This window comes from Cebus imitator, unplaced genomic scaffold (assembly GCF_001604975.1).
Source record: "Cebus imitator isolate Cc_AM_T3 unplaced genomic scaffold, Cebus_imitator-1.0 Scaffold843, whole genome shotgun sequence".
Taxonomy (NCBI): Eukaryota; Metazoa; Chordata; class Mammalia; order Primates; family Cebidae; genus Cebus; species Cebus imitator.
In genome coordinates, this window is record NW_016108158.1 from 198,568 (window position 1) to 212,227 (window position 13,660).

At 48.0% G+C, this 13,660-nt stretch overlaps 1 protein-coding gene across 3 annotated transcripts in view; it reads right to left on the reverse strand.

Annotated features, from left to right (window-relative positions):
* The window catches only part of EXOC3 (exocyst complex component 3), a 26,985-nt gene that overhangs the window by 10,468 nt on the left and 2,857 nt on the right, over positions 1-13,660 (reverse strand). For all 3 annotated transcript variants that reach the window (XM_017520498.2, XM_017520497.2, XM_037735571.1), the window contains exons 2-6: positions 12,307-12,506; positions 10,894-11,113; positions 4,383-5,064; positions 1,665-1,782; positions 697-822 (exon numbers count right to left, since the gene is read on the reverse strand). In XM_017520498.2, coding sequence (XP_017375987.1) covers positions 697-822; positions 1,665-1,782; positions 4,383-5,064; positions 10,894-11,113; positions 12,307-12,450 — 1,290 coding nt within the window. In that variant the 5' untranslated portion in view covers positions 12,451-12,506. The remainder of the gene's footprint in view (positions 1-696; positions 823-1,664; positions 1,783-4,382; positions 5,065-10,893; positions 11,114-12,306; positions 12,507-13,660) is intronic.

Genomic DNA, 13,660 nt, shown 5'->3' on the forward strand with positions numbered 1-13,660 from the left:
GTGAGGCTCGGGCACTGGAAAGTGAATCCGTGCTAAGAACGTGCGTGGGTGTAACGCCTAGTGAGGCTCGGGCACGGGAAAGTGAATCCATCATAAGAACGTGTGTGGGTGTAACGCCTAGTGAGGCTCGGGCACGGGAAAGTGAATCCGTGGTAAGAATGCAGGTAGGTCTAACACTTAGAACCCTGACCGATGAACAGGAAAGCAACTTAGAAAGCTAATAGATGCCTTGAACCGGGAGATGGAGGTTGCAGTGAGCTGACATTGTGCTAGTGCACTTCAGCCTGGGCAATGGAGTGAGACTCAGTCTCAAAAAAAATAAAAAAGAAGCTAATGGACGCTCCCCAAATCCACCTGATTAGACTCAATAATGTGCCATTTTTATGACAAATCCTGGACATGAACCAAACTCTCATTTGAAAGTCGCACATAAATACCATACGATTAGGCTCTAGGCCAAACCCATAAAGTCTAGGTCAGAAAAGTAAAGTGGCCTTGGGCAAAACTATTTGGTAAGTATGATCCCAGGTTTCTGCAGCTCCAGAAGGAACGAGACCAAGACAGGAGACAACCTAGATGCACCAGGCAGGGCTCTCGATATGTTTCCCACATTCTGCGGATGAAGATCATTTTGTAAAACCTACGGTCCCACTATCCACCTAGGAAATGGAACTGTGCCAACCCCTGCGGTGGTACCTGGAAGACAATGGCAGGGAGTGTGGTCTGGTAGTACCCGTCCTGGTCAGCTTCTGGCTCCGTCTCTTTCACCCAGTCTTTCTTGTCTGTCTCCAGCGCTTTCCGCAGCCAGGCGATGATGTTTGACTAAAGGAAGTTGGGCATCATGGAGAAGAGGGGAGAGGAGGGGAGAGCAGGCACCTGTGGGTCACGCCAATCGCCTGCTTGGCTGCCTGCACAGCTGCACAAACCATACACAGGGCACCAGAGTCCTCATTCGCAAACGAGGACTCCAGAGCAGGGACCCATGAGCCACCCCCATGGAAGGCAATGCCCACAGCAGCTTGCCCAGATTTAACTGGAACTCTTGGTACAGATAAAGAGGGAGAAGAAACTAGACACTCTATGGCCACAACTAATGCTGGAGGACAAGGCTGTTGAGTCCCAAGTGCACAGAGAATCAGGCTGACCAGGTCCAGTCAGTTGGGTCAGGCTTGTTCCCTGTTCCCAAACTCAGTAACCTCAGCAGCTCACGTCCCAGGAGAAAGCAGGGCTCCCTCCCCAGCTCCTGAGGACACCTCGGCATTCTGGTACAATGCTGCTTTGCTGTGTGGGCCCACCCCTGTCTAAAAGGCAGACCCTGCTGACCTCCTCCTCTCAACCGGACTTGCCCTTTGGTCCTTGACTGACCCCCCGACCCTGGGACTCAGAGCCAAAAGCCTGGTAGGTGCCACCACACACGGTTCAGACGTCCTGGGCCCTGGCCGGCCTGCAGAGGATGGCACAGGCTCATGCCTTCAGCAGGAACAAGCTTCCGATCCAGGCCCAGAGAAGGACACTCTCCTCCACTAGCAAACGGAGCAGCTGAGCAACGCACCCTAGGAAGTCCAGGCTAAGGCATTTCTCACCCTGCCCGCCGCCTGCTGCCAGGCCCATTTACTCATATAACCAGCACGGTGGCCTGTGGCACGCAGGCCAGCCCTACTCACAGTAAGCGTGGACATGTAGGTGTCAAGCAGCTCAGAGACCACGTGTGGAGAAAGCAAAGGCTCCAGGGTGCCGACGTCCACTTCCGGGGCCAGCTCCACATTCCTCATCATCTCCGTGCTACAGCAGAACCAGGAACGTGAGTGGCAAACCACGACGGACACAGCAGAGCATGCCCAAGTGTGTGGAAGCGGTTTCTCTTGACCCACGAATGTCCACCTGCCACCCACCCTGGAGACCTCTTGGTCACAGCTGGTCCACGGCTCAGGGGAAAGTGCAGGGCAGGGGCTGAGGGCTTTGGCACCTCTGTGGCATCACCTCCCAGCTCCGAGACCACGTGAGGCCCTCCAACCCCAGCCTCACCCTGCTGTGCCAGCTTCACAAGGTGCTGGGGTTCAAATGCGTTAGAGCGTTCCCCGTGGGGAAGACGTGTGTTCTGTTCACCGTGCCTCCAGAGCCAAGGCAGGGCCTGGCAAACAGGAGGCGCTGAATAAACAAATGTGCTCAGTCAAAACGATGACTAGCACAGCCGGCCTCCACAGCCATGGGTGCCACGTCCACGGACTCAAACAAGCACAGACTGAAAATATTCAGGAAAAACAACAATAAAAAATAATAAAAATTTCAAAAATTATAGTACAACAACTATTTTCACAGCATTTACATTGTATTCAGTTTTCTAAGTAATCTAGAAATGATTTAAAGCATGGAGGAGACAGTGCCAGGTTACATGCAAACACTACACCCTTTCTTGTATCAAAGGGACTTGAGCTTCAGAGGATTCCGGTAGCCACGGGAGGTCCTAGAATCCATCCCCCTTGAGTGTGGAGGGCAGGTGTGCTGTAATTTGGAAACAAGCCACTGCAGTCAGCATCACCATGCTCTGCAGAGGATGGTGATGAACGCAGAATATAGGACGTTACTGATAAAAACGCGTCGACAAGAACAGGCAAAACTACGTCCCGTCTGCTGTCCAGGTGGCAGGAAATAGCGCTACATTTCAGGAAACGTTTTCATTAAAAAGCTAGTATCTGTGTATGAGGTTGGGTTCTTTAAAGTCTACAGTTTGATACACGTACTATGTACCCACAAAAATTAAAAAGTTTTAAGTCCAAGGTTTGACCACTCAGAAAATTCACATGCCTCATGCTATGTTCCCTAAATACATTCTCAGAATAACACTGAATAAAAGGAGAGGACAGGAAGGCTGTCAGAGCCTCCTCTGTATTTTTCACCTATTTTTCTGGGGCACCCAATGGGACACCAAGCAGCCTCAGTTGGCCCTGTCTTAGGTTAAGGGCCATTACACTATCTATAAGAAATCTGAGATCTTCCTGAGTGAAAAAGTGCTTCCTGAAATTCTGCATTTTAAAAGACTTTTATGTAATCTGGATTATTGCCCAAGAACCTCAATTCCACGTGTGAATGTTTTTAGTGAACACTTCAACCTCGGCTGAGAAGGCTGGGGCAACAGAACTCATGAGCCCAGCATGAAGCTGTCAGAGAATCCCTGAGGATAGAAAAACACAACGTGGAAAGACAAAATCAAGACACAATCTGTGCAAGGTGCACACACGCACAGCCCGGTCTAGTGGCCACAGCCTGGCAAGGGCACAGGGACGGGACTGGAATCCAGCTTCCCACTCGTTTGCCATGTGACCTGGGCACATTCTCTATCCCCTGTCTCCTGCCTCATGGCACTGCTGACACACGCCAGACACGGCAGCCACGAGGATTAGCGGTCGTGGGGGGAGGTGAGCCCAGGGCTGTGCACAAAGAGCCCTGGTGACCATTCTCTGCAGGGCTTCCTTTCTCTTCTGTGCTTCTGTACGGAAATGCAAATTCTCTATAACAAACAGCTACCAGCAAACACACAAAACACACAAAAATACACCTTACTGCTAAAAAAAAAAAAAAAAAAAAGAGGTTTATTTAATTTCTGCATGGTGCCACAAGATGGGCAAGAAAAAAAGAGAAGAAATTCCAAAACATTATTTAATATTATTTTCCATCCATGTTGGAAAATTAAATTTTCATTTCAGCTACCTAATCCTAAAGACTTTTGGAATAACCCCACCACTGCACCATTTTTAAACACCACTTCAAATTAATCTGTGCACAAAGTGGTTCATGTTCCCTTAGTGAAGTGACAAAGTCTACTGCTACGACATAAAATGGAGGATGGAGTTTTCTAGAACTATCTAGACTTGTAACTGTTTATTTTTGGAAGATTAACTGCTATAGCATACTCGTGAAAAGAAACCAAACCCTGGTTGCTGGAACCTGGGCGGGTGGCAGGGTGATGTGGTCTCCTCTCCAGCTGGGTGGCCATGTGCCAGTCCCAGCCCTGCCTGGGACTACGTGTCGTCACCTGTAAAACGGGTAACGACACAGGCACCTCAGGGCGTCACCGTGAGGAAGCAAGTCAGCACACGGGGAGCACAGGAAACACGCCCAGCCCGGAACTGCACCCTGTCAAGTTCCTCAGGACTGCAGGCCAAGAGCAGGGACACCACCCAAAAACAACAGTGTTCACACACCAGAGGCTGGGCGCCAGCACACGGACCACAAAGAAGACTCTCCTGGGCCAAAACTGAGGCCATGGGCATGGAGCACCTGCACAGAGCAAAGCCCATGGCTGGCTCTCTGGCAAGCGACTGCTGACCCCTCTCACACACAGCTTCCACCTAAAAGCCAGTATAGGTGCCAGGGTGGCTTACCTTGTGTAGGTGTTTAGGACCCACGTCAAGAGGCTCACAATCTCATTGGCTTCCAGGTCTTCCGACGCCAGCTCCTGCATCCGTGTGCTCAGGGCTTGGTGGTACATGCTCAGGAGGTTTTTGAAGATCTCATAGTGAGGAGGAAAGCACTGAACCATCAGGTTTTTGGCGACAATGAGGTCATCCAGGACGTACTTCCTTATAATCTCCAGGTGGCGGACGAGCCACATCTTGTCAGACTCCCTGGTGTCTGCCTGTGTGCCCTCAATTCTGGTGGTCACAGTTCTCTCCAAGATGGCGAACATTTTCTCCTTCCAATTCTTGGGCCTCCCAGGAGGAACAAAGCCAGTTTGCTTTTTCCGGTCAAGTATACGCCTGTCGATTTTTTCTTCCCTTTCAATGATCCTGACAACCGAGACCAGCAAGGTGGGGTCACGGCGGACAGTGACCAGTGACCTCTGCAGCACCATCCACAGCTGCTTAGCCAGCTCATCAGACAGCCCCTGCGTACTGCCGAAGTAGCCGTGGATGAGGGTCATGTCACGTGTGTTCCCACTGTCCATGCGGTACTGCTCGTACATCAGCCCATCCCGGGAACATTCCAGGTCCATCAGCTTCCGGTGGGCTTGCAGGAGAGCCCCTTGTTCAATTAGGTCCTGGGTCTCCCTCACAATCTCAGGCACTAGGGGAAAGGCACAAGACGGCAACATAAACAACCATCTGCCAACCACCACCACCAACCACCATCACCACCACATAACAGGCTGCCTGCATGCAGCATTCTGGGGAGACAGCAGAGAAAAGGCACAAGATAGAAACATAAAAAATCACCACCACCAGCATGACCACCCACCACCACCACCACCACCCACCACCAATCACCACCATCACCACCAACAACCAACAACCAACAACCAGCACCACTACCCACCACCCACAACCACTATCAACCACCACCACCAATCACCACCACAACCAAAAACCAACCTACAACCATCACCAACAACCACCCACCGCCAACAACCACCAGCCTTCACTACCACCAACCACCACCACCAATCACCACCACTACCACCACCAACAACCATCAACCACTAACCACCAGCACATAACAGTCTGCCTGCACACATCATTCTGGGAAAACAGCAGAGAAAAGGCACAACATGGCAACATAAACAATCACCACCACTCACCACCAACCACCACCACCTTCCACCACTACTACCACCACCAACCACCACCTCACAGAGCTGCAAAGAGGTGAGCTGTTCATAGGCCCCTCCTCTCTCCCCACGCAGTTCCAGGGAACTTAAAGGGTCAAGGTCTTCACCACCCCCTTCACTTTTCCCACTTTTTGAAGGCCAGATCTTCATGAATAAAGACATTCAAAAGTAACTGCATATACAGGAAAAATTAGGAAGTGACCAATGCATGCCCAGGCAAAGGCACCGGCTCAGAAAAGACTTGAGATGACCTTTAAGTTTACACCTCAGGCCAAGCCTTGGCACAGAGAGCCTACAACAACTAAGAAACAAAAATCAGCATAACCTGGGGAGGGGAAAGAATCTGATTTCCAGAGTTATCATGTTATTTGATTCAAGTGTCCATTTTTCAGAAATAAAAAAATCAAAAGACACACAAGAAAAGAAGAAAGTGTGGCCCATTCAAAGGAAAACATAAGAAACTGTCCCTGTAAAAGATCTGATGGCAGATCTACTAGACAAAGACTTTAAAACAACTATTTAAAGATGCTTAAGGAACTAAAAGATGTGAAGAAAGAAACATGTATGAACAAAATGGAAATACCAATAATGACACAGAAAATCCAAAAAGAAATCAAAAAGAAAATATGAACAGAAAGGTACAATAAATGAAATGAAAAATTCACTAGAGGGATTCAAAGGCAGAGTTGCACAGTGCAAGAAAGAATCAGTGAATGTGAAGACAGGACAATGGGAAATATCAAGTATCAGGAACAGAAAGAGAAAAGATTGAAGGAAAGTGAACACAGCCTCAGGGACCTTGTGGACACCATCAAACAGGCCGACATATGCTTAGTGGGACTTTTAGAAGGAGAAGAGATAAATGGGCAACACGTTATTTGAAGAAATAATAGCTGAAAACTCCTCACATTTGATGAAAGACATGAATATGAAGATCCAAGAAGCTCAATGACCTCCAAGCAAGAGGAACTCAAAGAGATCTGCAGTAAGATACAACATAATCAAACTCTTGAAAGAATTTGGAAAGGAGCAACTTGTCAGAAACAAGGGCTCCTAAATAAGATTTGGAGCAGATCAGACTTCTCACCAGAAACTCTGGAGGCTAGAGGCAGAGGGATGACATATTGAAAGTACTAAAAGAAAAATACTGTCAACCAAGAACCTTACATCTAGCAAAACTGTCATTCAAAAGTGAGAGCGATATTAAGAGCGACATTCCCAAATAAACAAAAGCTGAAAAGCTTGTTACCACAAGATCTGCCCTGCAAGAAATGCTTAAATGAGACCCACTGGTTGAAAAGAAAGAGTTCTAGAGAGCAAGTCAAAGCCATGTGAAGAAGTAAAGGTCTCACTAAAGGTAAATCCATGGACAATCATAAAACCTAGTATTATTAAAACTTCAATTTTTAACTCATCTCTCTGTGTTCTACGTGACTTAAGAGACTAATATTTTTCTGGTTAAAAGGGGCAAATAAAAAAGAAGCTAATATATTAAAAAGTAGTCTAAACGCTGGTAATACCGTCACTATGCAGTCTAACTCCACATTGCTTTCTACATAATTCTTAAAAACTAATGCATTAATAAAACAATTATTAATCTATGTTTCTGGACACACAATGTATAAAGATGTAATTTTGTGAAATGAACAACCCAAAGGGAGTGGAGACAAAGCCGTATATGGACAGTTTTTGTATGTTACTGAAGTTAAGTTGATATAAACTCAAATTGAAGTGATATAATATTAGATGTTAAATGTAATCTTTATGGTAGGCACAAAGAAAATAGCTATAGAATATACACAAAAGAAACAAGAAGAGAATTAAAATGTTTACTATTAAAATAATCAAAAGAACAAAAAAATGAAATGCAGAAAAAAGAGACAAAAATGTTATATGGCATATAGAAAACAGGAAAATGACAGAAGTCCCTTCTTATCAGTAATCACTTAATGTAAACTCTTGAATCAAAAGAGGTAGGCAAAATTAATAAAACTCTTCAATCAAAAGACGTAGACAAAATTAATTAAACTCTTCAATCAAAAGAGGTCAGCAAAATTAATTAAACTCTTCAACCAAAAGAGGTGGCCAAAATCAATTAAACTCTTCAATCAAAAGAGGTGGGCAAAATAGATTTTAAAAATAGAGAAAACATGATTCAATCTGCATGTTCACCAGAGACTGCCATTAGAGCCAAAGACACAAACAGGTTGAAAGTAAAAGGGTGGAAAAAGATATTTCATATAAATAATAACCATAAGAGAACAGGAGTGGTTATACTAATAAATACAAAAGAGGCTTTAAATTTTAAAAACTAGCAAGAAAGAAGGCCATAATTATTAATAGAAGGTTCATCAAGAAGATGTAACAATTGTAAATATTACTGCATTTACTAACAGACCATCTAAACATATGAGGCAAAAACTGATAGAATGGAAGGGAGAAACACAGAGTTCCGTAATAGTTGGAGGCTTCAATATCTCCCTCTCAATCATGGACAGAACAAGCTAAACAAGGAAGAAAGGACTTGAACAATGCAACGAACCAACTAGATTGAACAGACATAGAAAGAACACCCAACAACAACAGAATACATGCTATTCTCAAGTGCACATGGGACGATTCTTCAGGGCAGACCATGTATTAGGCCTCAAATTAAGACTCAGAGTTTTAAAAGAGAGATATCATACAAAGTATCCAAACTCAACAGATGAAGTTAGAAATCAGTATCAGAAGAAAAACTGTAAAATTCACAAATTTGTGAAAATTAGACAACATACTCTTAAACGATTAATGAGGCAAAAAAGGAAACATAAAAGAAATTTTTAAAAACTTAGAAGAATGAAAATGCAGACTCATCAGAAGCCTTCCACACTACTGGTGGAAAAATGTCAAATGGTGCAGCCACTGGAGGAAACAGTCTGGCAGTTGCTTGCAGGTGTCAACATAAAATTACCATGCAGCCCAGCAATTACACTTGTGTGCATGTACCAGAAAGAAAGGAAAGCAAACTATCTGTACACACAGGTTCACTGCAGCATCATTCACAATAGCTAAAACACGGAAGCTACTCAAGTGTCCACCAACAGACCAATAGGTAGGCAAAATGTGGTCCATCCATACAATGGAAAATGATTCAGCCTGAAAAGTGAAGGAAATCCTATAACACTACAGCATGGAAGAACCTGAGGACGCTGGGGAGTGAAATAAGCATGTTACAAAAAGACAGATAATGTGTGAGGCCACTTATATGAGGTCTCCAGAGTCATCCAATTCACAGAGACAAAAGCAGAACGGCGGGGACCAGGAGCTGGGGTGGGGGGTGTGAGGTCCGCGTTTAATGGGTATAGATTTTCATGTCAGCAAGATGAAGAGGTTCTGAAGATAGATGTGGCAACGGCTGCTCAACAGTACGAATGTTCTTAATAGTACCCAACCCAACACTTAAAAACAGTTAAGATGGCAAATTGTGTGTGTGCATTTTATCACAATAAAAAATGGGGGACGGGAGCTGTGTACATAGCATTACTGAATTATAGGCAATGAGACAAGTCTGAAGGGAACCAAACCACATCTGCCCAATGAAAATTTATCCATAACAAAAAACATGCATACAACATAGGCGCCTTTGTTTATCAAGGAAAGGAAACTACTTTCAACTGCTGTGGATAAATTAATCCCAGGAATGTACCTTTTTGGTCATTAGGCATTAGTTTTACAAGATCAGAAGGAAATGTAGCCAGCCAACAGGAAATAAGAGGAAATTAACTAGAAAGGCGCCAGAGACCATCGCCAAGGGGACTCCATCAAGAGGACTTTGTTCCAGTTCCAGGCTGTCCACAGTAACCAAGAAGAGCTGCTTTCGGAGTTGGCAGCACTGTGGCATTTGTGGTGGGCGTGCACAAAGAGACACGGACCACGGGCTGGGCACGGTGGCTCATGTCTGTAATCCTAGCACAGCACTTTGGGAGACCGAGGTGGGAAGATCATGAGGTCATGAGATGGGGACCATCCTGGCCAGCATGGTGAAACCTTATCTCTGCTAAAAATACAAAAATTAGCTGAGCATGGTAGCATGTGCCCATAGTCCCAGCCACCCGGGAGGCTGAGGCAGGAGAATCACTTGAACCGGAGGCGGAGGTTGCAGTGAGCCGAGATGGCACCATTGCACTCTAGCCTGCTGACAGAGCCAGACTCTGTCTCAAAAACAAAAAAAAAAGAGAGAGACATGGACCACAGCCCCCCGTGTGACCCTATGGATCATGGCCTGGAAGAAGGGCACGCGCAGAGCAATGGGACAAGGTGCTCAGCAATGAAGGGGGTGGGGTAGACAGGACACGGGGTTACCAAGTGCACTGTGGGCAGCCGGGGAGAACTGCGCCAACTCACACGTGACCTCGGGAGCCGAGCAGCACCACAGGCGATACAGCCCAGCCAGTGTGGAGTGTGAGCTGGGGCACATGATGGCTGGGGACATCAGGGCAGAGATGTTTGGTAGAAGAACAGGAAGAACTTGCCAACAGACCAGAGACAGGGACAAAGGAAGGGAAGGAACCAGATCATGCTGAGGCTTCTAAGTTGGGGACTTGAAGGATGCTGCTGACCCTGACACAGCAGACACCAAGGGGAGGACAGGGAGGAGGATGCGGAAGCAGCTCCCATCACAGCAAGTGCATGGAGACTGAACACGAATGCTGGGAGCCACCACCCGGGGCCAGCTGGCACCGTCCAGGGACAGGTTACTGGGCCCTTGGCATCCCTCTACCTGAGGTGGTCAGGGAGAAAACCGAAAGGGTCACTCCCCCATGGCGGTGAGCCCCAGGCCTGCCCTGGCCTGCGCACAGGCGTCTCCTCCCACCTGGGAACCACTGCTCGCCTCTTCCCTTCTGCTCTGGGATCTGCTGGCTCTGTCGCAAGTACGGGGTGGCTTCTCCCACAGCTCCTTTTAAGCATGGGCTGCAGCACCTTCATTGTACCGCACGCAGAGTCTAACAGCCACATCGCAGCTGAAGGAACGACACTCAGACTGGGACTCCCTCAACACTGTGCTTGCCAGGCAGCTGCTGCTGGGCCTGTCCTGACACAGCACTGCAAGCCTCCTCCCAGCCTTGACCTGCTCCGCCGACCACTTCCATCCACGTTCAAAACAAAACGCTGAGCAGACAAGAATCACCCTTACTGTCTAGTGGTCTACAGCTTGGGCTGCAAAGAACCCGGCACACAGAGCTTTCAGCAGGTCATGCAGAGATAGGTGTGAGTGTGGGCATGTGCATTGAGCGTCTGCCTGGTACCTGAGAAGATGTTCTTGAGGTTCTCCACGGCCGCAGCGAGCTGGCTGTGCTGCACCACGGCGTCCTTGACGTCCTTGAGGCTCTCGATGGTGTTGATGCTCTGCCTCCAGTCCTTGCTGACGTCTGCCAGTGACTGCTGGATGTCTTTGACATCATTCAGGGCATTGTGGAGCTGGCTGAGGCCCGTGCGCACCCCGTCCAACTGCGACTGGATGGCGGCCTGAGGAGAGACGCCGCACAGGTGAGCAGGGCCAGTGGCAGCCACAGGCAGCCTCCTGAATCACACATCTTCCCCACAGGATCCAGCTCAGAGAAGAGCCATGAAGTAGCGGGAAGTAGCCAACACTCACAAAAGAGAATAAAATTAACAAGGATCTGATTCATTCACACTGTAACTTTTTCTTTTCATTGCTGTCTGGGAACAAAACAATGATGTATTTTAAAGCTTTGATGAGAAAACTTCACGCCACTCCTCATCGAGCCCTACACCTGGTGATACTGGACGGCACCACGGGCCTGCCCTGGGCTGTGGCCAGCTATGGTACCTGCAGAAGGACGCCCTGGGCCGTGGCCTGCTACGGTACCTTCAGAAGAATGCCACCCATGCTCTCCCAGGAACCCTACTTTCCTAAAAGGTCTTATCGAGGCAGAGAGAACGATCAGGACTTCACTGGCTCGGGGAAGGGGCTCCTGCTGTTCAGCCAGGACCACTCTTGGCCCCAGGACGGCTGACCCACACAAAACCAGAACCTGAGCTTCAGATCTGTTCTGTATTAAACGTGAGTTAAAATGACGGGAACAAAACGCCCTCTAGTGGTGTCTGTAGAAGTGCTTTAAATAAGACTTCTCACTCTTAACAGTGTTGTTTGAAAACAGTAGACACTTTCAGGGTGCTGTTTTTTGAGAGGTAGTCTTGCTCTGTTGCCCAGGCTGGAGTGCAATCAAGGCTCACTGCAATCTCTGCCTCCTGGGTTCAAACGATTCTCCTGCCTCAGCCTCCAGAGTAGCTGGGATTACAGGCACCTGCTATCATGCCAGCTAATTTTTTGTATTTTTGTAGAGATGGGGCTTCACCATGTCGGCCAGGCTGGTCTTGAACTCCTGACCTCAGGTGATCCACCTGCCTCAGCCTCATAAAGTGCTGGGATTACAGGCATGAGCCACTGCGCCCAGCCTCAGGATATTTAAAAGGATATTCCTTTGGGTGTTTTCACCATTCGCACTGTCTTCTAAGCAAAGCTACTGACTGGTAATACACTGCTGAAAGTAACTGCTCAAGAAAGCCCAGCTCTGCCTCCTCCCACATCACCACAAAGGCTAGTTCAGCAAAATCATCACAGCGAACTGGAAGCCCAAGACAGACGGCTCTGTGCTGCCTGGGAGTGGGGCAGTGGCCGTGATCTCTCTGCTCACCTTCAGTCTGGCCTCCACGGAGGCCTTCTTCCGCGCTTCTCTCCTGCGGTACTGCTCCACCTTGTCCAGCTGGTCCGGGCGCTGCAGCATCCCAGCAACCCTCTGCACTGCTGTCGCAACAGCCTCCCTGTCTGTCTCCTTCATGGTCAAAAGGCAGGTGGAACCCTCACACTGTTCATGCTAGAGGTATTCTGTGTGCACTGCAGGGGTTGTTAGGAAGGTAGGAATGTTAGATACGAACCTCCCTCAGACAACCAGGTGATCACAATGGAGCTACAAGGGGAGCATTTGAGGTCATTCATCCAGAAAACCTGAAGGAAAGCTGAACTAGGATTAGGAACTCCTTAATAAGATAAGCGAACCTTTGTAACCCAAACATGGGAAGTTATACCTTTAAGAGAAGAGCGGGGTGTTTCACAGGCAGGAGAGACAGGGGCATTTGGAAGATTCTAGATGTGGGTCCCAGACCACCCACCATGTAGATGTCAGACTCCAAGGCACATCTCTGCCCAAGACAGGGCTAATTTCTCCTTTCCAGAGCCTTTCTCCAACACCTTGGCCAGGCCTGTGGGCAGCTGCACTAGGACTCAGTGAAGACAAGTACAGCATGGGCATCTCCCCTGACCAGGCACCACAACTAAAGGCCCAGCACAAGCCCCACGATCCCCTATAAAAGTCACCATTGTCTTGGGCATCCAAAATCCCATCTCCCCCTTTTTAACGGCCCTAGAAAACATCATGCATCCCTCCTTTGGGCAGATCTCATGCGGACCACAGGTGCTCAGATGCCAGGCAAGCCTGCCTTCCATGCTCACACCACCATCGTCCTCCTCGGGAGGTAAGGGGGCTGCCTGGTGAGCATCTGGTCAATGCAGGAATCTGATACACCTGTTGCCCTTGACTTCCGCTATTCAGTTTCCATCTTCATGAATATTAAAAATATCCACCTTCTCCTGGAATTTTTATTCTCCATGCCCACATGCTTTCAGACACCTCTCTTCTCCTTTCTCATCTGGAGCTACTTTGCAACCTTGCCTTTCTCTTTATTTTCTCATCATGAAATTAGGCACACCAATGTAGAAAATGGGGACAAAAATAAAAGACGCCAGAGGCAACTCCTCTGAAATCTCACCACTCAGGGGTGACTCCCCTCCAATCCCACCATCCAGGAGCAGCTCCCCTTACATCCCACGATGCAGGGGCAACTCCCCTCAAATCCCAACATCCAGGGGCAACTCCCCTCAAATCCCAATATCCCAGGGCAGCTCCCCTCAAATCCCAACATCCAGGGGCAACTCCCCCTAAATCCCACCATCCAGGGGCAGCTCCCCTCAAATCCCAACATCCAGGGGCA